The sequence below is a fragment of the Mastigoproctus giganteus genome, chromosome 11 (genome assembly GCF_048544385.1).
Source record: "Mastigoproctus giganteus isolate SK-2022 chromosome 11, ASM4854438v1, whole genome shotgun sequence".
NCBI classification, from domain to species: Eukaryota; Metazoa; Arthropoda; class Arachnida; order Uropygi; family Thelyphonidae; genus Mastigoproctus; species Mastigoproctus giganteus.
This window is the reverse complement of record NC_143585.1, coordinates 6,336,153-6,362,240: the sequence shown is the minus strand read 5'-3', so window position 1 is coordinate 6,362,240 and position 26,088 is coordinate 6,336,153. Positions and strand designations below refer to the sequence as shown.

The 26,088-nt window shown below is 38.6% G+C and overlaps 1 protein-coding gene across 1 annotated transcript in view; it reads right to left on the bottom strand.

Annotated features, from left to right (window-relative positions):
* The window catches only part of LOC150077667 (MFS-type transporter SLC18B1-like), a 227,083-nt gene that overhangs the window by 11,599 nt on the left and 189,396 nt on the right, over positions 1 to 26,088 (bottom strand). The window contains exon 10 of the mRNA XM_090385198.1: positions 14,029 to 14,103. Within this exon, the coding sequence (XP_090241324.1) occupies positions 14,029 to 14,103 (75 nt within the window). The remainder of the gene's footprint in view (positions 1 to 14,028; positions 14,104 to 26,088) is intronic.

The following is a 26,088-nucleotide window of genomic DNA, read 5'->3' as shown; positions in this document are numbered from 1 at the left end:
AAATTATCAGGCGACACTGAAGCCTACGGTTGATATAAGCCAGTCTGTAATCAAGACACAGGAGGTTAGGAAAGGAAGGCAAATTACGAAAAATAACAAAGACATCTTTATTTAACTAACTCAAGAAGGGGATGAATCAGATTGGTCCACTTGATATCAGTGGTTTAACTGTTGATGACCCTGCTCAGGAAGCTGAAAAACAATGAATATTTTGCATCTTCATTCACACATAAGGAATTCTGCATGGAAGCGGAGGCCAGAAGTTTATCAAATTCTAACAGGGAGCTAAATGATTTTTTAATAACTGAGAGCAAAGTGGAGGAGAAATTGTTGAAGTTAAACATAAGAACGGCACCTGGGATTGATGGGATCTATACAGTTATATTAAAGGAGGCAGCACAGGAAGTAAGCAAACCCTTAGCCTTAATTATGAGAGCATCCATGGATTCAGGGGTTGTCCCCCACAGACTGCAGATGTGCAAATGTATCCCCAATTCAAAAAGGGAGATCAAAGAGTGACGCAAGTAATTACAGACCTGTTACTTTAACTTCTGTTCTGGGGAAAATGATGGAGTGAATGGAGCATTGCAGGATCATCTACACAAGACTGCAGTTATAATTCAGACACAGCATGGGTTTGTTAATGGAAATCTTGTCTGATCATTTTGATTGTATATTAGGTTTTTTTTATTTGATTAACAATCTATTTGGTTAACAATCCATATTTGATTGTTAACAGGAGAGACTGCTCCTACAGGAATGGGTTACACTTAAATAGAAAGGGTGCAAGAATATTTGCTGATGTTATCGAGGCAGTGTTAGGTGGATTGGAAAACTGGACTAATAGATAAACAATAGCCACTGGCAGAGGTGAAAGTGATTCTTGCACTGCTTCCATTAGAATGAGCAGCAGCCTGGAAAACAAGATGCAGGGTATTTCAGAGACTGCTGGGAGTCATTGCGGTACAAGTAAACCCATGGGTTGTGTTAGGGTAGCTAAGAATAGGAACAGGTGCACGTATACTTGCGGCGCCTCCGTAGCCAGGTGGGAAGGAGCAGCAGTGCGTAGCACAAGCTTCTTGTTTAGACCGGGGTTCGAGCCCGTCACCACCAAATACGGAGGATGCGAAAAGATCAGAGAATGACCACCGCATATCCCGGAATAATATGGCCTTAGTTGCTAATGCTCCTAAAAACCAAATAACAACAACAATGTATACTTGCATGTACACCAATACTAGGAGTTTGGTAAATAAATTTGATGAATTTCAGGTATTGCTCAAAACATCAAAGGTAGATATTGTTGGGATATCAGAGACATGGTGTCACACAGATATAAGCAATGCAGAACTGGAATTTGGGGAGAACAATGTGTACAGAAAGGATAGACAGGATAGGAAGGGAGGAGGGGTTATGCTATCAGTTAAGAAACATAAAATCCAAAGAAGTGAAGCCAGTCGACATCGTTGGACAGTGCAGTGTGGGTGTAACAAACACTGGAAAAGAAAATTTAGAGTAGCATTAGCATTAGTAGAGACATATGATGCAAGAAAGCAAGCTTATTCAGCATCAGCCAAAAAAAAAAAAAAAAAAAAAAAAACCCTCTCCCATTTCACCCCTCCGTTCGTTCGAAATACCTGTCCAGTTGAGCTTTAAATTTGTTTAGGCTATCAACTTCAACAACAAGTGATGGAAGTCGGTTCCACCAACCAACCACCCGCTGGCCAAAGGCAAATTTCCGCATATCTATCCGACATCCGTCCTTCCTCAATTTGAATTTATGCCCTCTGAGGTGATTATTCTGAGAAAGATGAAGAATCCCATTGGCATTGAGCATGCTCAAACCATTCAAAGCCTTATACACCTCTATCAGATCACCTCGCCGGTGCCTAGTCTCCAGACTCTGTAATTTGCAAAACTTAAGCCTTTCTTCGTAAGAGCAACCCTTTGTTCCATTTACTAATCTTGTTGCCCTTCTCTGTACCCGTTCCAGCAGCTCTACATCCTTCTTGAAATGAGGCCTCTAGACCTGTATACAGTACTCAAGATGTGGCCTAACCATTGCCTTATACAAGGGAATAATCACCTCCTTATCCCTGCTAGAAAAATTCCTGTATATCATTGACAAGACACCATGAGCTACTCTTGCAGCTCGTCTGCACTGCTCAGAGAACTTCATATCTGCCTGCACAATTACCCCCAAGTCCTTTTCATTCTCCACTACTGTCAGTGTAGTACCGCAGAGTTGATACATTGCTCTGGGGTTACTGTTACCCATATGTAGTACTTTACATTTGTCAATGTTAAACTTCATTTGCCACCTCTCAGCCCATCTGTTCAACCTTTCCAGATCCTGTTGCAGCAGCATAGCGTCAGTAGTGTCCTTAACGACCCTGCCAACCTTTATATCATCTGCAAACTTAGACATTAAACTTGATATCCCATCATCAATATCATTCATAAACACCGAAAACAACAATGGACCCAACACTGAACCTTGAGGAACTCCACTAATAACATTAGTCCACGTTGAGCAGTGTCCATTGATTACCACTCTCTGTCTTCTGCCACTCAACCATCCCCTTATCCATAGCAGCAATTTGCCTCCAATGCCACACTGCTCCAATTTGTGCAGCAGTCTTCCATGTGCAACAGTATCAAAAGCCTTTCTAAGATCCAAATATATAATATCAAAGTTATTCCCTGCATCCAGTTCTTTTGTGACTACATCATAGTATCCAATCAAATTGGTCAGGCAAGACCTGCCCTTAACAAAACCATGCTGCGTCTGAGCTATAACGGAATTCTTGTCTAGATGATCCTGCAGTGCTTCTTTAACCAGTGCCTCCATTAATTTACCTGGAACAGAAGTTAAACTAACAGGTCTATAATTACTTGTGTCAGCCTTTGATCCTCCTTTGTGAATTGGGGTTACATTTGCACATCTCCATTCTATGGGTACCTCCCCTGAGTCCAAAGAAGCTCTCATAATTATGGCTAGGGGTTTGCATACTTCCTTTGCTGCCTCCTTTAATATAACTGGATAGATCCCATCCACCCCAGGTGCCTTTTTTATGTTTATCCTCAACAATCTCTCCTCCACTTTCCTCTCAGTTATTACAAAATCATCCAGCTCACTGCCAATGTTTACTTTACCTACATCATTCTCCTTCCTGAATAACTCCTCATGCGTGAATGTAGATGCAAAATACTCGTTTAGATTGTTAGCCACCTGAGCAGGATCCTCAACTGTTGAACCATCAATATCGAGTGGACCAATCTGATTCATCCCTTTCCTTCTCGAGTTCAAGTATGTAAAGAACTCCTTTCTGTTTTTCTTTGCATCCTCTGCCAAGGATTTTTCGTAGTCTGCCTTTGCCTGCCTAATCTCCTTTGTGACTTGGTTACAGACCAACTTATATCTATCATAGGCTTCCATGTCACCCATTAATTTGTATGTATCCCATGCATTTTTCTTCTCTGCCACATGTCTCATTAGTCCATCTGACAACCATTTAGGCCTAAACCTTGAACAATATTTCTTAGTTGGTATGTAAAGCCTGGTAGCCACCAAGATTAGTTCCTTGAATGCTTCCCATTTTGAGTTTGCTGTTGGTAACATCATCAGTTGGTCCCACTGTATAGAATTTAAATACTGTCTCAGACCATCATAGTCGCCTTTACGAAAACAAAAACCCTTCCCTTTACCTCTGATGGTAGTTACCTCCTTGAGTAAATCCCACTTCAACACACTGTGATCACTGCCACCTAGTGGTTCGTTTATCTGCAGGTTCTTAATGCATGAAGAATCACTACTGATAATCAGATCAAGAGTATTGCTCCCTCTTGTTGCCTCACGAACATGCTGATGTAGAAAACAATCATCCAATAAATCCACAAAAGCCTTGCTAGTGTGCGAGTGACCAACCCACAAATTCCAGTCAATATCTGGGAAATTAAAATCCCCCATTATAAGACTCTCTGATTTACTGGCCCACTCTATTTCCCTGTACAATATATTATTATACTCATCAGAGTCATTAGGCCTATAGCACACTCCTACTCTCAATTTGATTTCCCTATGCTTATGTCACACCAAACTGACTCGACACTGCCCTGTCCAGCGATGTCAACTGGCTTCACTTCCTTTGACTTTATGTGTTTCTTAATTAACACCATAACCCCTCCTCCCCTCCTGTCCTGTCTATCCTTTCTATATACATTGTATTCCCCAAATTCCAGTTCCGCATTACTTATATCTGTGTGACACCACGTCTCTGATATCCCAACAATATCTGCCTTTGATGTTTTGAGCAATACCTCAAATTCATCAAATTTATTTACCAAACTCCTAGCATTGGTGTACACGCAGGTATACATGCACCTGTTTCTATTCTTAGCTACCCTAACACAACCCATGTGTTTACTTGTAACGCAATGACTACCAGCAGTCTCTGAAATATCCTGCATCTTGATTTTCAGACTTCTGCTCATTTGAATAGAAGCAGTGCAAGAATCACTTCCACCTCTGCCAGTGGCTACTGTTAATCTATTAGTCCTTGTATCCCCCCCAACTAGCAGTTTTCCGACCCACCTAACACTGACTCGACAGCATCAGCAAATATTCTTGCACCCTTTCTATTTAAGTGTATCCCATCCCTGTAGAAGCAATCTCTCCTGTTTACAAGTACAGTCCAGGCTGAAAAAAATTCTACCCCTTGAGCCTTGCACAATCCCTCCAGGAGTGTGTTATAGACCTAATGGCTCTGATGAGTATAATAAACAACTGTACAGAGAAGTGGAGTGGGCCAGTAAATCAGTGTATTATAATGGGTATTTTATTTTCCCAGATATTGACTGGAATTTATGGGTTGGTCACTCACAAACTAGCAAGGCTTTTGTGGATTTATTGGATGATTGTTTTCTACAGCAGCATGTTCGGAAGGCAACTAGAAGGAGTAATATTCTTGATCTGATTATCAAAAGTGATTCTTCATGTATTAAGAATCTGCAGATAAAGGAACCACTAGGTGGCAGTGATCCCAGTGTGCTGAAGTGGGATTTACTAAAGAGGTAACTACCATCAGGGGTAAAGGGAAGGGTTCTGGTTTCGTTAAGGCAACTACGATGGTCTGAGACAGTATTTAAATTCTATACAGTGGGACCAACTGATGATGTTACCAACAGCAAATTCAAAATGGGAAGCATTCAAAGATTTTTTTTTTTGGAAGCTACTAGGCTTTACATACCAACTAAGAAATATTGTTCAAAGTTTAGGCCTAAATAGATGTCAGATGAACTAATGAGACATATGGCAGAGAAGAAAAATGCATGGGATACATATAAATAATCAGGCGACACTGAAGCCATTGATAGATATAAGCTGGTCTGTAACCAAGTCACAAAGGAGATTAGGCAGGCAAATGAAGATTATGAGAAATCTTTGGCAAAGGATGCAAAGAAAAACAGAAAAGAGTTCTTTACCTATGTAAACTCTAGAAGGAAAAGGATGAATCAGATTGGTCCACTGGATATTTATGGTTCAACTATTGATGATCCTGCTCAGGTGGCTAACAAACTAAATGAGTATTTTGCATCTACATTCACATGAGTGTAGATGCAAAGAGGAGGTACCCATAGACTGGACTCAGAGGAGGTACCCATAGACTGGAGATGTGCAAATGTGACCGCATTTCACAAAGGAGGGTCAGCATTTGATCTTTAACTTCTGTTCCAGGAAAATTAATGGAGGCAATGGTTAAAGAAGCACTGCGGGGTTTTTTTTTTTTCTAAAGCCTTGAATGGTTTAAGCATGCTCAATGCTAATGGGATTCTTCCTCTCGCTCAGAATAATCACCTGAGAGGGCATAAATTCAAATTGAGGAAAGACAGATGTAGGATAGACGTGTGGAAATTTGCCTTTAGCCAGCGGGTGGTTGGTTGGTGGAACAGACTTCCATCCCTTGTCGTGGAAGTTGATAGCCTAAATAAGTTTAAGGCTCAGCTGGACAGGTATTTTGAACGAACAGAGGGGTGAAGTGGAAGTGGTTTCTTTTTTTTTATTTTTTTTTTTAAATTTTTTTATTTATTTTTTATTTATTTTTTATTTATTTTTTATTTTTTTTTTAATTTTTTTATTTATTTTTTATTTATTTTTTATTTATTTATTTTATTTTTTTTTGGCTGATGCTGCATAAGTTTGCTTTCTTGCATCAAATGCCTCTACTAATGCTAATGCTAATTGCTTGGAACTGCATTGACTCATAAATATTATTTACATATCAGTTACAGTTATTGTCGTTTTAACTTTCTTTACTTTTTTATCAATAATTATATATATATATATATATATATATATATATATAAAAAGGTAAACTGCAGCTATAATCAATCCACTGCAGGATGTAAGCCTCCTCAACAATTCATGTTGAGGGAATTGGACCATAATCTGTCACGCTGGTCCAGTGCAGATTGGCAGAATGACAGTATTTAACAGTCAGGGGCCTGTCCTGGTCTACTCAAAGAGCGTGTGCTACTGCACTCCCACTCCTGACCACTGGGCTACGGATGCCAACTGCTATTATTACATATAAAAATAATATTATATTATTATATTTATTTATTAATAATAACATATTTATTATGTTATTATTAAGTGCTCTTCATCCATTAATGTTATTAGTGGAGTCCCCCAGTGTTCAGTGTTGGGTCCATTGTTGTTTTCGGTATTTATTAATGATATTGTTGATGGTATATCAGGTTTGTTTGTTTATTTGTAATTTGGTTTTTAGGAGCATTAGCAACTAAGGCCATATTGCTCCGGGGATATGCGATGGCCATTCCCTGACCTTTCCGCAACCTCTGTATTTGGTGGGCGTGGGCTCGAACCCTGGTGTAATCAAGAAGCGTGTGCTATGTACTGCTGTTCCTCCCCACCTGGCTACGGAGGTGCCCAGATATATCAGGCTTAATGTCCAAGTTTGCAGATGATACGAAGGTCAGCAGGGTTGTTTATGACATTAATTACAGTACGCTGCTGCAACAGGATCTGGAAAAGCTATTTTATTGACTTAATTCTTATATTAAATTATTTTTTATAAGTAGCTTATAGTTCTAGTTAAGCTCCTTGGTTTATTTTGATTTTAGATAGTGCGATTTTGAAAGTTAATCTCTATGTTAATGTCTGGGAGTTAATGTCTATGGACAGTTAGTGTCTGTAGATTTACCATTCGTAACTTGCCACCATTGTTATACGATACAATGTATATCCCGAACTAGATAGCATAAGATTTAACATAAAACTAGATAGTGAAACACGTAGCAATGTGTTAGAAATCTGTTAGCTTAGTATAGTATAGTAGAATCAATTAATCAGTAAAAATTACTAATCTTATTAAATTTCATTGTCAATTGAATTGTACTTTTTTAACTAAATACAGATAACAACTAGATTTTACAAACATAACATTATAAATTAATACATATAACTCGACAGGACATAAGAAAGTCATATATCGCAACTCAGAGATAATACCTGATACTGAAATATATATATATATATATATATATATATATATATATATATATATATATATATAGTGTTATAACTGCATTGGGTTATACGTTTATGGTTATATTTTTGGATTGAAATTTTATTTGAAATTGAATCGAAATCATGACTCGACCAAAGCAACAGGCTCAAACTAATGGGAGTGCTGTAACTCAGGGGAGAACTGAGGGGGGGGGCAGTTGTCCTCTGAATCACAGCCTTTTGAAATGCACTGCTTGTTTGATGTTTGTGGAGCAATCAGGAATGATATGTCTTTATGTGTGCACAATGTAAGGAGTGTGACGAAATTAGAAGTCAACTCAGTGTTGTTATAGGCCTATATGAGAGCTTGAAGGACAGGGTGGATGCCCTTGAAAGATTTAAATTGAGGGACCCATCAAGCTCTCAGCTGCTAACATCAATGCCAGAGATTGCACTTGAACATCACTCAAAACAGCGGCAACCCCCAAGGCAGAATATGCTGGTCCCAAAGGAACTAGTTGTTGTCGGTGGGTCTACTGTCAGGGAAACAGGGAACATACTGTGCAAAAAGGATAGGTGGAACAGGGCTAGGGTATGTCTGCCAGGGGTAAAGGCTGATGACTTTGTAAAGCAGATATCGTCTTCTAAGAGCACTATTGTTGTACACATTGACACTAATGATATTAAGAGTAGGAGACCGGCAGAATTACTTAATAAGTACAGGTTGCTGTTGAAAAAAACAAGCTGTGAATTAGGGTTGAATTTGAAAGTGTCTGCAATTCTGCCCAGACACGATACCAGGGAGTATATGATATGAGAGCCTTGTCAATCAATTCGGCCCTGGAGAGATTGTTCAAAGCTCAAGGGGTAGAATTTTTTTCAGCCTGATATGGGCTTGTTAACAGAAGAGACTGCTTCTACAGGGATGGGATACACTTAAATAGAAAGGGTGCAAGAATATTTGCTGATGCTATGGAGGCAGTGTTAGGTGGGGTGGAAAATTGCTAGATTGGGAGGGAGGATACACGGACTAATAGATTAACAGTAGCCGCTGGCAGAGGTGAAAGTGATTCTTGTACTGCTTCTATTGAAATGAGCATCAGTCTGGAAAACAAGTTGCAGGGGATTTCAGAGACTGCTGGGAGTCATTGCGGAACAAGTGAATATATGGGCTATGTTAGGGTAGCTAAGAATAGGAACAGGTGCATGTATACTTGCGTGTACACCAGTGCTAGGAGTTTGGTAAATAAATTTGATGAATTTGATGTGTTGGTCAAAACATCAAAGGCAGATATTGTTGGGATAACAGCGATGTGGTGTCACACAGATATAAGGAATGCAGAACTGGAATTTGGGGAGTACAATGTGTACTGGTAGGAGAGAGGGGTTATGCTATTGGTTAAGAAACACATAAAATCCAAGGAAGTACAGCCAGTTAACATTGCTGGACAGTGCGGTGTGACATAAGCACTGGGAAAGCAAAATTGAGAGTAGGAGTGTGTTATAGGCCTAATTACTCTGATGAGTATAATAAACGACAGTACAGAGAAATAGAGTGGGCCAGTAAATCAGAAAGTCTTATAATAGGGATTTTAACTTCCCAGATATTGACTGCAATTTGTGGGTTGGTCATTCACACACAAGCAAGGCTTTTGTGGATTTATTGGATAATTGTTTTCTACAGCAGCATGTTCGGGAGGCAACTAGAGGGAGTAATACTCTTGATCTGATTATCAGTATTGATTTTTCATGCATTAAGAATCTGCAGAATAAAGGGCCACTAGGTGGCAGTGATCACAGTGTGCTGAAATGGGATTTACTCAAAGAGGTAACTACCATCGGGGTAAAGCGAAGTTTTTTTGCTTTTGTAAAAGTGAGTACTGTGGTCTGAGACGGCATTTAAATTCTATATGGTGGGACCAACTGATGATGTTACCAACAGCAAATTCAAAATAGTAAGCATTCAAAGAATTAATCTTGGAGGCTACTAGGCTTTTCATACCAACTAAGAAATATTGTTCAAGATTTAGGCCTAAATGGATGTCAGATGAACTAATTAGACATGTGGCAGAGAAAAAAATGCATGGGATACATATAAATTAACAGGTGACTCGGAGTCTATGATAGATATAAGCTGGTCTGTAGCCAAGTCATAAAGGATGTTAGGCAAGCAAAGGCAGATTATGAGAAATCTTTGGCAAAGGATGCAAAGAAAAACAGCAAAAAGTTCTATACTTGTGTAAACTCTAGAAGGAAGGGGATGAATCAGATTGATCCAAGAAGGATGTAGAGCTGGTGGAATGAGTACAGAGAAGGGCAACAAGATTAGTGAATGGAACAAAGGGTTGCTCTTACAAAGAAAGGCTTAAGTTTTGCAAATTATGATGTCTGGAGACTAGGCAGCTGCGAGGTGATATGATTGACGTGTATAATGCCTTGAATGGCTTCAGCATGCTCAATGCTGATGGGATTCTTCCTCTTGCTCAGAATAATTGCTTGAGAGTGCATAAATTCAAATTGAGGAAAGACAGTTGTAGGATAGATGTGCAGAAATTTGCCTTTAGCCAGCAGATTGTTGATTGCTGGAACAAATTTCCATCTGTCATTGTAATAGTTGATAGCTTAAATAGATTCAAGGCAGAACTAGACAAACATTTGGAGCAAGTTATTATTTATTTTTTTTTTCCTGATGCTGTATAAGCTTGGTTTCTTGCATCATATGCCTTTACTAATGCTATTTTGTTTTCTTTACCTTTCATGTCTTCCATAGTTCCAATTCCCATTTTGCTAGCTCATTTCCTATTCTCTTTCTCTCAGTCTACCAACTGATAGAGGGTGTTTCAATAATGATTGTCAAAAATTTAAAGGTGAAAAGTTCAAACTAAAATAAGCAAAAAAGTTCCAGTGAACATTGGGCTGCAAATGAACCGTTTTCGAGATAATATATATAATAGATAATACACATTTTCTGTTAAGATCCACCACTGACTATGGGAGCACTAGTTTAGCAAAAAGCTGTGACTCTTTTGCTAGAAGTTGTTTTATTAAACATAAGATAATACATTTTTAATTTTTGGTTTCAACACCACAGGATTTTATAGATGTTACAGGTGTTATGCTTCTGGGCCTACCTGCTTGTATTCCGTGAGCGAAGTGCCCATCTTCTCTAAGGCATTGATGTACTCTGATGAATATGTGCCTGTTGGGCTGCCTTTGACAGGGAAATGCTTCTTTTTTTTTTTTTTTTTTTTTTTTGGTAGTTGTTGGCGCATCGGCTTCTGTGGCCATAATGCACCTCCCAAGGTTTTTGCAGTACTTTGATCCAAGCCCGAGGCGGGATTCGAACCCGCGACCTTTGGGTTGCCAGGCAGGGAAATGCTTCTTGGTACAAACGTGTAGCTTCACATGCACTGCTGTTGGCTTTACCGTAGATGAAGTGCATGTCCGCATATTCTTTGTTGCTGTAACCTTGTTCCATGTTGACTATCCTTTGACAAGTACTAGTATGCCTGCTACGTCTCAGAGCATTAAGAGAGGGAAAACAAAGAGAATGAGCATAACCTAACCTAAACAAACAAGTCAGCGGTAGATCCCAACTCTGTACAGTTCTCCTTGTCAGTGGTGGATCCCAGCTAGAAATGTGCAATATCTCGAAAACTATTCACTTAAGGACCCATGTTTACTAGACTTTTTTTGCATATTGTAGTCTGTACAGTTCACCTTTAAATTATTGACCATCACTTTTGAAACACTCTGTATATCCATAATGGTTGTTGGGTTCATTCTGCCAAAAATAGCAATGTCCCTGGGCCATAAACCATATAAATATATTGTAATACTCCTCTTCTCTTCAACATCTTATAAATACAATATATATATAATAACTATGATATGATAAAATAAATATACAATGAAGGGAACTAGATTGGAGTAAAACATAAAGAAATCAAATTAGAATTATTTTTATTTTTTTATTTTTTGGTAGTTGTTGGCGCATAGGCTTCTGTGGCCATAATGCACCTCCCAAGGTTTTTGCAGTACTTTGATCCAAGCCCGAGGGGGGAATCTAACTCGCGACCTTTGGGTTGCCAGGCAGGCACTTTACCTACCTGGCTAGCCCGGTCGGCAATTAGAATTATGGACCAGAGACACTGCTTATGCAAACAAACTTTACAACGAACTTTTAATGTGTTGAAAGTGTATAGGAGAAGGCTGTTATGATTGAATCTATGGTATACACGAGAAATTGATGAGATAAAGAGCTAAAAGAATAAAATGAAGTGGGGTGAAATAAAATGAATAAACTGGATAACATATTGTTGTATAACTCATAATTTTAATGTCTTCAACAGAGGTCATCCATAGAAATTACGTACAACAACAATATGCAGGCCTCTGGTTCCGACATAGTCCGTATGCTCGGATACATGTGGTATGAAACATTTTTGAAAATAAAGGAGGCCAAGAATATATTATTATATGTAGAGCATACAGAACATGGATGACCATACAGAGGCAAGAAAGGAACAGAAAAATTGAAGGAAGAAAAATGAGGTAAGGTTAACTAGAAACTAGGAATGACACAGTAAGGAACTTACCGTTACCGTATAGGACAGAAAATGGTTAAGATGGAGTCTATGTATATATATTTATACATAGACGCCATAGATGTATGGTGTACTACAGTTCCAAGTGTTAGAAATAGGAGGTAGTATATGAACATAATGCTGAAAAATTACTGAGAATATTGTTGACAATTATATATGTATATAATACTGGAAGGATGCATAAGTATAAGGATATGAGATTGCCTAAGTATAAGGATGCATATATACAGAATTGCTGAAAGGACATTATGGATATGATGTGTGTATGATGATGAACGCAATTAAATTTACGAAGACCATACTGCCCAGGATAGTTAAAAATTATAATAACATACAAAGTAGCATTGGACAGTGGTTAAAACTTTGTTAAGGTGAAAAATAGGTTGAGTAAAGGAGGAATGTAGTATCTCAATGTTGCATTTATAAAACTAATGGCTCACGAGAAATATGAGGTAGGGACAAAGGAAAGTAGAAAGATAAATGCAGTACAGATAATTAGATCAGCTCGGGTGGTTCGGGGTTACAAATCTTGATCCTGTAGTTAGGACCCTGAACATAGGTCTGGGAGTGTGTTTCATGCATTTAAAATCAGTCATGTGGGTAAGAAAATAAAATAAAAATGAAGATATAATTATTAAAATATATCCAAATATATACAGAGTTAATACACTATATTGGCCAGTTGGTGGGTAAAGATCTTGTAGCTAAGGGGAGGAAAAAAATAAATTTAAATATTGCTGAGTATATTATTTATATTTATGTGGTTGGGGATTAGATTTTTATATTTGATTATATAGAGGGCCTTGTTAATGTGGTAGTGGAGATAAGCTGGAGGAAATTTGTTGTTAATTAGTTTTTTATAGAGCATTTTGATGTTATTAATAGTTGTCCTTAATGCTATATGTAGCATTAAGGACATAATGAAGTTATGCACATAATTTCGATTGATGACCTCTGAGGAAGACATAGACATTGAGTTATATGACGATATGTTATCCACTTTATTCTATTTTACCTCATTTTATGTTATTTTATTTCACCCCATTTCATATTTATTTCTTTTAGCTCTTTATTTCATTAATTTCTCACATGTATACTGTAGATTCGATTGTAACAGTCTTACTCCTATACACTTTCAACATATTACTATGTGTATGCGTGCGTGGGCATACACGTATGAAAAGAGAAAATGTTTAATCTGTTTGCAAAATGTTTCCTGGAAGTTCTTATCTAATTGTAAAAAAAAAAAAACTCTTGTATCCAATTAATACTAAAAATTTTATTGTATTCATTTTTGCCTCTTTCATAATTAAGATGAGAATTTCACTTTATTTATGCAAAAAAAAAAAAACAAAAAAAACCCCACTTTTCTATGTAATGAATCAGAGTTTGTTAAAAACCTCTGCTACTTTTTAGAATTAATAGAACTCCAAGTTGGAAATTGTCTTTTTCTCTGTGGAAACTTGATTAAAGAACAGAGCATGATAATCTCATAACTGAAACTCAAGGCTTGCTGCAAAAGAAACTTTAATATTGATGGTATGAAGCCAAAGAACAGCAGCAGCAGTAGCCAATATTTCATCAGACGCTACCTATGTAACAAATGAGTTGTGCGGTAGAGTGAAGAACTGAGTTAAGACTGGGGAGAATGTCCATATGAAATAACATTGATGTATTTTATTACTACTAAATCAATAAAATTTATAAACAAAATTTTATAGGAGTACCATTTATTTTATAAACGGTACTCCTATAAAATGCCACATATTTATTTTAAAGTTTCTCTTAGCTATTAGAAAGCCCTCATAAAAATATTTACAGTAGTGTGTTTATATTCTAAGAGAAATTTTTAAATAAATAAATAAAAATAACAACATATGGGCTACACACCCCAGGGCAGATGCTGAAGTAAGAATTCCAGATACTAATCCAAAAGTTGACACATTACCAAGAAAGCCCCTATGCCTGTGTAAAGATAAATGTTAAATATTACAGAAAATAAAATGTAATTGCATGAAGTTTTAACTTTTATTTCATTAGAAGGTTGCCAAATATACAATCATAATATTACATATTTGAAATTAAAAACTTGCAAGATCTGAATTTTTTTTAATCTTGCATAACAGCAAAAGGAATCGATGACTCTCATTTCAGAGTATGATTTCGGATTATTTCCTAAAATGACAGTATACTGTATATACTAAATAATTATGACATACACTGGCTGCCATTTTATTAGGTACACCCCTGCTGTGCACACAAATGGGCTGTCCCACAACGTTGCAAGTCACATGACCACAGTTGTGGATATAAAAGCAGCAGAACAACCTTTCTAGTATCAGTTAAGCATACAAACCCTAGCAACAATGGGGAAAAGGAGTGATCTAATTGACTTCAAACGTGGCATGGTAGTAGATGCAAGACGTGCTGGACGAAGCATCTCTGAAACGGCAGTTCTCCTGAACTTTTCACGCACCACAGTTTCAAGGATGTATCGAGAATGGTGCAAACAGAAAACATCCTCTCAACGGCACTCCTGTGGAAGAAAATAGCTTGTTGATGAGAGCGGTCAGAGGAGGATGGCTAGAATTGTGCAAGCAAACAGACAGGCCACAATGTCACACATCACGTCAGAATACAACCTTGGTGTGCATAACAAAATATCACAACGGACCACTAGTCACACTTTTTTGCGAATGGGCTACAACAGCTGTTGTTATGTTATTTGGTTTTTTAGGAACATTAGCAACTAAGGCCATATTTCTCCGGGGCTATGCGGTGGTCATACACTGACCTTTCCGCATCCTCCTTATTTGGTGGCTCACAGGCTCAAACCCCGGTATAATCAAGAAGCATGTGCTACGCACTGCTGCTCCTGCCAACCTGGCTACGGAGGCACCGGTACAACAGCCGACGGCCACATCGCATACCTTTTTTTTTCTCAATGAAGAACAAGAAAGCATGCCTCCTGTGGGCACAGCAACACCAGCACTGGACTACTGAGGATTGGAAAACAGTTGCTTGGTCTGACGAGTCGAAGTTCCTGGTGCATCATGTTGATGGAAGGCTCAGAATTTGGCAAAAACAACATGAATCCATGGACCTGTCATGTCTAATGACTACTGTGCAAGGTGGTGGGGGTGCCTCCATAGCCAGGTGGGAAGAAGCAGCAGTGCGTAGCACACGCTTCTTGATTAGACCGGGGGTTCGAGCCCGTCACCACCAAATACGGAGGATGTGGAAAGGTCAGGGAATGACCACCGCATATTCCCGGAGCAATATGGCCTTAGTTGCTAATGCTCCTAAAAAACCAAATAACAAACAAACAACAAACAGCAAGGTGGTGGGGGCAGTGTTATGGTGTGGGTAATGTTTTCTTGGCACACTTTGGGTCCACTGATACCCATAGATTCACGTCTGAATGCCACATTGTACCTAAACATTATTGCCGACCAAGTGCATCCGTTCATGTTGACAGTTTATCCTCAGTCAGATGGTTACTTCCAGCAGGATAATGCGCTGCTGCTGCACAAAGCCCGAATCACTATGGAATGGTTCCAGGAACACGACAATGACTTTTCTTTGCAGTGGCTGGCTCAGTCTTTGGATCTCAATCCTATTGAACATCTTTGGGATGAGCTGGAAAGGGCTGTTCGCTGCAGGCCTACACCTCTGTCGAATCTCAAGGAACTATGTTTGTGTCAGACGGCACCTGGGATTTCTCCCATCTCAAGGAACTGCATGACACACTCATGTATGCATAGTACTCCATTCCTACAACGTTTTCAGCATATTGTTCAATCCATGCCTAAACGAATTCAGGCTGTTTTGAAGGCTAAAGGAAACTCAACATGCTACTAGGTAGGTGTACCTAATAAAGTAGCAGCACAGTGTATTTGTTATATACTTAAAAATTCAACCTATATGCAAGTATTATCTTGAAAGTACTTGGGATGTCACAAGATTCTCATGTCTATAGACAATTTTCAAAAATTGTCAGTTTTGTTTAATCACCAATCTGATCAATTATAGCTTCTCTTGTGTTCTAAATAAGTCCAAGGAAAAGTGCTTGTTATTAGTTCCAAAGTCATTTCACATTTTCTTTGAAATGCTAACATCTCTGTGATGTGTAGACAGCTATAAAATTTATATATCCTTTTTAACTGCAAATAAGGCCCAAAAACTATAAATTTTTATATAGTACAACTTCAGCCTGGTTCTGGGTAAATTCACAGGGGCAGAACTGAATGCCACTAGGCAAGTCCATGGGTGGTGGATAGTGGAACACCCACCAGATAGGGCGCCTTCGTAGCCAGGTGGGAAGGAGCAGCAGTGCGTAGCACACGCTTCTTGATTAGACCGGGGTTCAAGCCCGTCACCACCAAATACGGAGGACGTGGAAAGGTCAGGAAATGACCACCGCATATTCCCGGAGCAATATGGCCTTAGTTGCTAATGCTCCTAAAAACCAAATAACAACATAACAACCCACCAGATAAGGTGGGCAGCTGCAAATAACTAATAAGTAATCCAGACCAAAAGTGGCAGTACTAATAGGGTGTGGTGTAATAGCAGATGCCACATAAACCCAATGATGCTGGGTCAAGGCAAAGTTATGCTGCTTAAAGCTTAAAGCCAAGGTATGTGAGAAGAAGCACTGCCTTGCAGGTGATGTTAGTCTCATTAAAAAGGCTAGGGTGCTTTCCCAAAATCAGGGCGTTGAGGCTGGTAAGGGGAAACCTCCTCAGTAAATTCCCAAGAATGATCACTAAGGAGAACAAAATAAAAATGGCCCTGAGTAACTGGCACCCCTCCAATGGGGCAGGGGTGCAAAGAATCCCCAGGTTCAAAGTATTGACAATACAGTGGATCGGCACATGGAATGTGAGAACTTTATTTGAGAGCAGCAAGCTGCAGAATGTATTGAGAGAAATGGAAAGGACTGGAATACAGCTCCTGGGAATGTGTGAAACCAGATGGATGGGTTCAGGAATATGTCAATTTGGTGACTACACTGTACTATTCTGGAGGAGAGGAGTTGCCATCATTGTTAGTAAGGCCATACATAAGTCAATTATTAACACTGTGGCTGTATCTGACCGAATGATTGTGGTACAACTTAAAAGCTCACCAGTTAATGTGAATTTTATTCAAGTGTATGCACGAACAGCTGACAAGAGTGAAGAAGAGGCTGAAGACTACAATAAATTAAGAGAGACACTCAAATATACAAAAAAGAGATGTCAACCTGGTGTTAGGCTACTTCAGTGCTAAGGTCAACAAGGGAAGAGTCAGAGACATTGTGGGAGAATATGGATTGGGTGATAGAAATGAATGTGGGGAGTGACTGATTGAGTTCTGCCAGGAGGCAGAGATGATTATAGGTAACACATGGTATACTCTACCAATGAGAAGACTTTACATGCATAAACCAGATGGTTCAAAATGACCCCAAATTATAAGAAACCAAATTGACAATATTTTAGTAAATAGACAGTTTTGAAATGGAATTTAATCAGCCAAAGCATATCTGGGTGCTGATGTGAACTCAGATCACACCTTCCTATGTTCTAATGTGAAATAAAGTTGAAAGCTGAGAGGAAACATCATCACAAGAAAAAGATAAATATTGACAGACTAAGGGGATGAACAAATATGTGGGCAAGCAAGAACAATGCTGAACAGTCAGCTACTACAATGCAACATCAGCAAGTGGCAGGGGCATATTCAGGGGTGGGCAGAAGGGGCATATGCTTCCCTTAACCAAAAATTTTAAATTAATGAAAAAGAATGCAGGAGGCAAAAAAACTCAAAAGCATGGTCGCCATGCCTCCCTTACAATGATATCTGGATACGCCAATGGCAAGTGGGGTAGAAGACAGTTGGGAAACGATTAAGAGCACAATTGTCAAGACTAGCGAAGAGATTCTGGAAACAAAGCCAAAAATTACACAAAAGAAATGGATAGTAGAGGAGATTTGAGTCTGATGGCTCACCTAAGAACAGTCAAGAATAATCACTTTGAATACGATCAAATTCAGAAATTAAGGCAAAGGAAGAATAGATGGAAGAGAGATGTGAAGAAATTGAGATTTTACAACAAAGACAGGGCAAATTTAATCTGCACAGAAAGTTAAAGGAAACTGCAAGAATTTTTTGAAAGAGAGAACTGACCTCCATGAGAAATACTGAGAATGAATTGCTGATGGACCAAGACAAAAAAAGTCAAAGTTTGGGAGGAATATGTTGGAGATTTGTTCAGTGATGTGGGTAGATTGGACAAGACAGGAGGTGGAAATGACATGGAAGGGCCAAAATATTACAATCATGCACTACCCCATCCAACAGGCATCAACTGGGAAAGCACCTGGTCCAGATAAAGTTGCAACTGAAATGCTCAAACTTATTGATGATGATAACATAGGTAAGCTTACTGGCTTAAATCAACTTTTGTGACTTCCAGCTAATTAGTCTTATGAGTCATATGCTGAAAATATTACTAAAGGTGATTCGAAATTGCATATTCGCTAAATGTGAATACATGATTGGTGACATGCAATTTGGCTTCCACAACGGCCTTGGAATTAGAGAGACACTTTTCTGCATTCAAGTGATACTACAGAGATGCAGAGACATAGGATAAGATGTGCGTATATATGTTTCATTGATTTTGAAAAAGCTTTTGACCATGTACAACATGGCAGCCTCATCAACATGCTAAAACAGATTGGACTTTATGGAAAAGACATTACTCTTGATAATACATACGTATTATCAAGAGTCTCTATTGGAAACAGAGGGAAGTAGTCAGAGTGGAGTCAGGCAAGGCTGTATACTCTGACCACTACTGTTCAACATATACTCCAAATATATTTTCAGGGAAGATTTGGAAGCTGTGAAAAAAAGGCATAAAAGTAAATGGACACATAATAAATAACATTTGTTATGCTGATGACACAGCATTAATAGCATGCAACAACAGGGAACTGCAAGAAGTTTTAGAATGAGTAAATAAAGTACGTGAAGATCAGAGCTTACATATCAGCATACAAAAAACAAAATTAATGACAGACAGTAAGACTGGAGTTGACAGCACAAATCTAGTTTTAAATGTCAACAAGAATTGAAAAGGTTCAAAAAAGTAAAAAGGTTCAAACAACTCACCGACTGGCTAAATGAAACTTTAGACCACAATAAAGAAATTAAGATCAGAATTGAGATTGCGAGATCCGGATTCAGAAAATATAAAGCACTGGTTTAGGGAACAAACATTGCACTGGCAACTCACATGAAGTTTGTAAGGTACTATGTGTGGTCACTACATCTGTATAGAGTGGAAACATGGACACTAAGTGCTTCAGCAGTGAAGAGAGTGGTGTATACGGGTGTATAGATGAATACTGAGGATCCCCTGGACAAAGTGGATGACAAATGAACAAGTGCTACAAATTATAGGACATAATCGGCAAATGATGAGCATCGTGAAAAGATGGAAGGTAAAATACATGAGACATATCATGAGAGGAAAGAAGAATAAGTTGTTGCAGGTGGTCCTTGAGGGGTGGATGGAGGGGAAGAGAAGTTGGCCGATGGAAAATTTCATGGATAAATAACATCAAGAGATGGACAGGATTGGGGTTCGAAGAACTTGTCAGATGATAGAAAGGAGTTCAAAAAAGTGATTGCCCACTTCTGAACTCAGAGGTGGCACTGAAAGAAGAAGACAACTTCAGAATGTTGCTTAGTTCAATTTATACATTTTTTGAATAACCTGTTACAGCATCCTTCTATTATCTAATCAAGAAAAAAAAATTCAATGGCAAATATTCATATACAGCCAAAAACAAAAAAATCCTAAAAGCTTCTATAAAATTCCTTGCTTCAGCCAGAGAGTAATTGACTGTTGGAACTTCCACTAGTGTTTCGGAAGTTGGCAATTTCCATAAATTTAATAATTAAAGACTACCACTCGGAGATTGCACATCAAGAATCGAGTGGTGATTCTTGATGGGCAAGTCATCATACAGGGCTTATGACCTTGATGTTTCCCACAGACTTAGCATTAGTAGAGGCATATGATACAAAAAAACAAGTTTATACAGCATCAGTAAAAAAAAAAAAAAAAAACGCATTTCATCCATCCATTCAAACGAAAAGTTTGTCTAGTTCAGCCTTGAATTTACTTAAGCTGTCAACTTCCACAACAACAGATCAACCACTTGCTGGCTAATGGCAAATTCTCCCACATCTATTCTGAAACTGTCTTTCCTCAATTTCAATTTATACCCCCTCAGATGCATAATCTGAAAAAGAGGAAGAATCCCATCACCACCATTCCGCTTGCCATTCAAGGCCTTGTACACATAAATCACATCACCTCGCAGGTGCCATTAGTGCCAATGTACACATTGGCACTAATGACATTAAGTGTAGATCAGCAGATTTACTAAGCAAGTATAGCTCAATGCTGAAAAAGAGTTGAGTTAGGATTACATTTGAAAGTGTCTGAAATCCTGCCCAGACACAATAGGAGGGAGTATATGATGAGAGCTTTGACAATCAATTCTGGAGAGAATGTGCAGGGCTTATGTGGTAGAATTTTTCTCAGCATGGTCTGTGCTTGTTAACAGGAGAGATTGCTTCTAAAGGGATGGGATACACTTAAATTGAAGGGATGCAGGAATATCTGCTGATGCTATCAAGGCAATGTTAGGTGGGTCGGAAAACTGCTAGCTTGGGGATTCACAAACTCATAGATTAACAGTAGCTGCAGGAAGAGCTGGAAATGATTCCTGCACTGCTTCGATGGAATGAGCAGCAGCCCAGAAAGCCAGTTACTGGGGATTCAGGAACTGCTGGGGGTGATGAAACAAGTAAATACATCGGCTGTGTTAGAGTAACTAAGAGTAAGAACAGGTGCATGTATACTTGCATGTACACCAATACTAGGAGTACAGTAAATAAATTTGATGTGCTGGTTAAGACATCCAAGGTGGATATTGTTGAGATATCAGAGACGTGGTGCCACTCAAATACAAGGGATGCAGAATTGGAATTTGGGGAGTACATTGTGTACAGGATTAGAAGGGAGGATGGGTTATGCTGTTAGTTAAGAAACACATAAAATTTAAGGAAGTGCATCCAGTTGACATAGATGGCCAGTGCAATGTTGAGTCAACTCGGTGTGACATAAGCACTGGGAAAGCAAAAATGAGGATAGGAGTTTGTTATAGACCTAATGACTCTGAGTACAATGAACAATTATACAGAGAAATAGAGTGGACCAGTAAGTCAGAGTGTCTGGAACTTGTGGATTGGTCCCGCACACACTTTTGTAGATTTATTGGACGACTGTTTTCTACAGCAGCATGTTAGACAGGCAACAAGAGAGAGTAACACTCTTGATCTGATTATCAGCAGTGATTATTCATGCATTAAAAATTTACAGATAGAGAAACCACTAGGTAGCAGTGATCACAATGTGCAATTTACTTAAAGATGTAAAGAGAAGGGTTTTTGTTTTCATAAAGGCAATTACAGTGGTCTTAGAGATTTTTTAGATTCTATACAGTGGTACCAACTGATAATGTTACTAACAGCAAATTCTAAATGGGAAGCATTCAAGGAAGTAATTTTGGAAACTACTAGGCTTTTTGTTCCAACTAAGAAATACTGCTCTAGGTTTAGGCCCAAATGGATGTCAGATGAATTAAATGAAACTCTTGGCAGAGAATAAAAATATATGGGATGCACATAAATTATCAGGCGACACAAACTATATGGTAGATACAAGATAGTCTGTAATAAAGTTACAAAGGAGGTTAGGTAAGTGAAAGCTGATTATGGCGAAAGCTGATTATGGCATCTTTGGCAAAGGATGCAAAGAAAAACAGCAAAGTCTTCTTTACTTATAAAACTCTAAAAGGAAGGAGATGAATTAGATTGGTCCACTTGATATCAATGGTTTGACTACAGATGATCATTCTCAGATTGTTCCCGCAGTAAATGAGTATTTTGCATCTACATTCACACATGATGAGTTATTCAAGGAACAAAGGGCCAGATGTTAATCAAACACTAACAGGGAGTTAAATGATTTTGTAATAACTGAGAGCAAAGTGGAGGAGAAATTGTTGAAGATAAACATAAGAAAGGCACCTGGGATAGATGGGATCTATCCAGTTATATTAAAAGAGGTGGCAAAGGAAATAAGCAAACCCTTAGCCATAATTATGAGAGCATCCGATCGACTCATGGGAAGTCCCCCCAGGGTTTGGAGATGCAACTGTATCTCCAATTCACAAAAGGGAGATTAAAGGGTGACGAGTAATTACAGACCTGTTAGTTTGACTTCTGTTCCAAGGAAAATAATGGAGTCACTGGTTAAATAAGCATTGCAGGTTCATCTAGACAAGACTGTAGTAATAATTCAGTCACAGCATAGGTTTGTCAAGGGGATGTCTTGTCTGACCAATCTGATTGGATACTATGATGTGGTCACAAAGGATGCAAAAAATAATTTTGATATCACATACTTGGATTTCAGGAAAGCGTCTGATACTGTTGCACATGGAAGACTACTGTACAAATTGGAGCAGTATGGCATTAAGGGCAAGTTGCTACAATGGATAAAAGGATGGATGAATGAATGGGAGAAGACAGAGAGTGACAATTAATAGGTACTGCTGTATGTAGACTAATGTTATTAGTGGTGTCCCTAAGGGTTTGGTGTTGGGCCCATTGTTGTTTTGTACATTTATCAATGATATTGATGAAGGTATATCAAACTTAATTTCAAAGTTTGTGGATGATACAAAGGTTGGCAGGGTTTTTAGTAAGACTAATGACAGTATGCTGCTGCTGCAACAGAATCTAGAAAAGTTGAGTAGATGGGCTGAGAAGTGACAACTGAAGTTTAACATTGATAAATGCAAAGTAACTCCAGAGAAATGTACCACACCACAATATCCATACAAAGTGTATGGATATTGTGGTGTGTAGTGTCATGTTGGTGTTACACTCAGGGTAGTGGAGAATGAAAGAGACTTGGGGGTAATTGTGCAGTCAGATATGAAGTTTTCTGAGCAATGCAGACAGGCTACCAGAGTAGGTCAAGGAGTCTTGTCAATAATATACAGGAATTTTTGGAGGAGGGATAAGGAGGTGATTATCCCCTTGTATAAGGCAATGGTCAGGCCACACCTTGAGTACTGCGTACAGGTCTGGAGGCCTCATTTTAGGAAGGATGTAGATTTACTTCAGCGTGTACAGAGAAGGGCAACAAGATTAGTGAGGGGAATGAAGGGATCCTCTTACCAAGAGAGGCTTAAGTTCTGCATATTGCAGTGGCTAGAGACTAGGCACCTGCGCGGTGATCTGATTGAGGTGTATAAGGCCTTGAATGGGTTGAGCACGCTGAATTCTGATGGGATCCTTCCACTTGTTCAGATTACGAACCTAAGGTGGCATAAATTCAAATTAAGAAAGGACAGATGTAGAATAGATGTGCAGAAATTTGCCTTTAGCCAGCGGGTGGTTAATTGCTGGAACAAACTTCCATCCGTCATTGTGGAAGTTGATAGGTTGAATAAATTTAAGGAGGAACTGGACAGGCATTTGGAGGGAATGGTGTGATTTTTTTTTTTTTTTTTTGGCTGATGCTGCATAAGCTCATACACATGCTTTTTTGCATCACATGCCACTACTACTACTACGTTGATTGTCATGTTTCGTCGCACTGCAAAAAGGACAAATTTTGTTTCGTTATTTAAGTCAGGGATGTCGGTATTTTTTATTTAGAAATGACGAAAATCATGGGCAAACACAAGACTTTTGCTTTCAATAAAACAAAAACTTGAAATTATTCAAAAGTTTGAAAATGGTGCATCTGTTAAATCTCTAATAAACCATTATAATGTTGATGACCAAACCATACGCAACATTGTAAAAAATAAAAGGAAGCTATTCAATTTAAAATGGACATCGTAAAAAAAATAAAGGGAAGCATCGTATTGGACACGCGAGTAGTGTGTTGTAAGTTTTTTCGTTTTTTATCTATCGCCATACTTTTTATGTAGGTTGCTAAACATTTTTCGATACAGTAAGTCCAAGACTTATGTCGCTTTGGACTTGCATTACGTTAGACAAAATACGAGAAGCAGTAAAGGGATCGGCACCAATGAAGTCAAGTATAATAACGAAGGCTACGAAACACATATCAGTTTTTACAGTACAATAACATGAGTTTTTTACTTCCTTTTATGTTTTCTTTTCTTATGTGCCACTCCGGCTACTTACCATTTTTCTTCATTCTTCTGAAGATATTAGGTGGTTTTTGTAATTTTGGCATATAAGGGATATAGTAGCAATATTATATTAGTCATTCCAGAGTTCGTAAAACTCGACTTACGCAAGAAGTTCTGTAACGTACTCTTACATATGTCGGGGACTTGACTGTATTTTTGGATTAACCGGGAAATTGATTATTATCTGGGAATTTCTTTTTACCATCTATCCCGGAAAATCGAGTCTACTGTATGCGAAATGTGAAATGTTTGCAGACCTGCCTAGAGTAATGATCTAGCCAAGGAAGTCTTTGTGTGTGCAAGGTACAGAGACTATGAACAAATTAGGAGGTAACTCAGCATTCTGATGGACATATATGAGAGTTTGAGGTGTAGGGTATATGCCCTCGAAGAAATTAATAAGTGGCCCATCAAGCTCAGCTGGTCAACTCAATGCTGGAGCTCACTCCTGTGCATAATGCAACAAAGCAGCAATCTCCAAGGCAGAATGCACTCATCCCGCAGAAACTAGTTATGTTGATGATTCTATTGTCAGGGAGACGAGGAATATAATATGCAAAAAGAATAGGTGGACCACGACCAGAGTATGTCTGCCAGAAGCAAATGTTTATCACATTTTAAGGCAAATATCATCTTTTAAGGGCAAAAAAGGTGATATTGTTGTACATGTTGCCACTAATGAGAGTAAAAGATCTACAGGTTCACTTAACAAGTACAGGTCAATTCTGGAAAAAAGTCACGAGTTAGGGTTAAATTTGAAAGTGTCTGCAATTCTGCCCAGACACGATACAAGGGAGTATGTGATGAGAGCCTTGTCAATCAATTCGGCCCCAGAGAGATTGTGCAAGGCTCACGGGGCAGAATTTTTTTTTCAGTGTGGTTTGTGCGTGCTAACAGGAGAGACTGCTTCTACAGGGAAGGGATACACTTAAATAGAAAGGGTGCAAGAATATTTGCTGATGCTAATGAGGCAGTTGTTAGGTGGGTTGGAAAACTGATAGCTTGGGAGGATTCACAAATTAAAATATTAAGAGTAGCTGCAGGGACAAAAGTGTTTCTTGCACTGCTTCTATTGTAATGAGCAGCAACCTAGAGAGCAAGTTCTGGAGATTTCAAGAGCTGCTGGGAGTCATCATGAAACAAGTAAATACATGGGCTGTATTAGGGTAACTAAGAGTAAGAAGGATGCATGTATACTTGCATGTACGCCAATACTAGAAGTATAGTAAATAAATTTGATGAATTTAAAGAGCTGATCAAGGCATCAAAGGCAGATATTGTTGGGATATCAAAGACACGGTGTCACACAGATATAAGCAGTGCAGAATTGGAATTTGGAGAGTACAAGCTGATAAACTGAATGAGTAAGAAACACAAAATCTAAGGAAGTGCATCCAGTTGACATGGATGGACAGTGCAATGTTGAGTCTCTTTGGTGTGATAGAAACACTGGGAAAGGGAAAATGAGAGTAGGAGTGTGTTGTAGGCTGAATCACTCTGATGAGAACAATGGACAGTTGTGCAGATATATAGAGTGGGCCAATAAATCAGAATGTCTTGTAATGGGGGATTTTAACTTTCCAGATATTGACTGGAACTTGTGAGTTGGTCACTCGCATACTAGCAAGACTTTTGTGGATTTATT